At 41.6% G+C, this 1230-nt stretch overlaps 1 protein-coding gene across 1 annotated transcript in view; it reads left to right on the forward strand.

Moving 5' to 3' along the window:
- Positions 1-60: 60 nt before the first annotated feature.
- Positions 61-1230, forward strand: part of CSUI_008589 (alpha-glucan-branching enzyme) — a gene marked incomplete at both ends in the record, with an annotated part of 1461 nt that continues 291 nt past the window's right edge. The window contains one exon of the mRNA XM_068068717.1: positions 61-196. Within this exon, the coding sequence (XP_067919306.1) occupies positions 62-196 (135 nt within the window). The remainder of the gene's footprint in view (positions 197-1230) is intronic.

A 1230-nucleotide genomic window follows, 5' to 3' on the forward strand; every position in this document is an offset into this window, starting at 1 on the left:
TATGTATATATATATGTATATAAGACTGTTGTGTTTTTTCGTCCCTATCTATCTTTATAGGGCATGGGTACGCAATGCCCGTAGCTTGAGGATTCGAGCATCGAGAACTTTATCGGAGTGTATCATCGTCGATGCAGATGGCAACGAAGAAGAACCTCTTCCTATGCAGAAACGAGCTGAATTTCTCTTTGAAAAGGTAAATCTCTTCTTCCTCTCTTTCTCGCTTCTCGGCGGTCGCCCATTAACACTACGCTATATATCTCTGTATACGTAGTGTATCCAGATACATACTGAAGTATACAGTGTATATCTCTATATATAGATATCCATTCCTGTATATGTATATACAGGTATATGCATCTATTCATACGTGTGAGACATCTATCTGTCTATCGATCGATCTATTGATCTTGGTAGATCTAGCTATCTCTCATTCTAGATCTATATACACGCATGTAAGAAGAATTTCTGCTTTTGTACATCACCCTGCTGCTTCCTTCGCCTTTTCTTCCTCTTCCTTTTCTTTCATGGTCTGTGGAAAGAACGAGGGAACATGAAGCGCCAGCACGAGATGTATACCCGTCGCCCTCCCGTAGATCTTTCGTATGCTACCCTCCCGGCGTATTTACGGTGTGAGATAAGCTAGTTCACATAGGTCTATCTTGGAGTATTGAAATATACGTCCCTTTTACTTCTTCTGCATGCCACAGATCAAGAAGATTTTTCTTTCGCCTTTTCTCCTATCTCCCCGGACCTCCGTGCTTTCGCTCGTGTAGAAAGGTTGTCGTGTATATATATATATGTATGTCTATAGATGTATCCATCTCTATACGTCTTCTACTACCTTTCTCTTTGTGTGATACTCATAGACGGTTAGGTATGCGTGAGGGATAGACAGAGAGATAGATAGGGAATACAGGGCATCTCAATAAAGACATAGGGGTGTGAGGGTAAGGAAGGACGAGGGGGATAAGAGGCGTGAGAATGACCGTATATAAGGCGACAGAGAGGTCAAGGGAGAAGATATACGAGACAGGAGGATGTTTCTACTCCTATGGCTACGCTCTAGTAGTTGGTCTAGTAGTCATCATTTCATAAACTGTCGCACGTGCATTCTTCAAAGAAACATGTGATCTGTCTTCTGGCTGTGTAACGTGTCTTCTCTATGCATGCGTACATACATATGCATGTGTCTTTTGTTTGAAAGGGTAGAATTTCTTCTTTTGACTT

Source organism: Cystoisospora suis (genome assembly GCF_002600585.1).
Source record: "Cystoisospora suis strain Wien I chromosome Unknown contig_4865, whole genome shotgun sequence".
Taxonomy (NCBI): Eukaryota; Apicomplexa; class Conoidasida; order Eucoccidiorida; family Sarcocystidae; genus Cystoisospora; species Cystoisospora suis.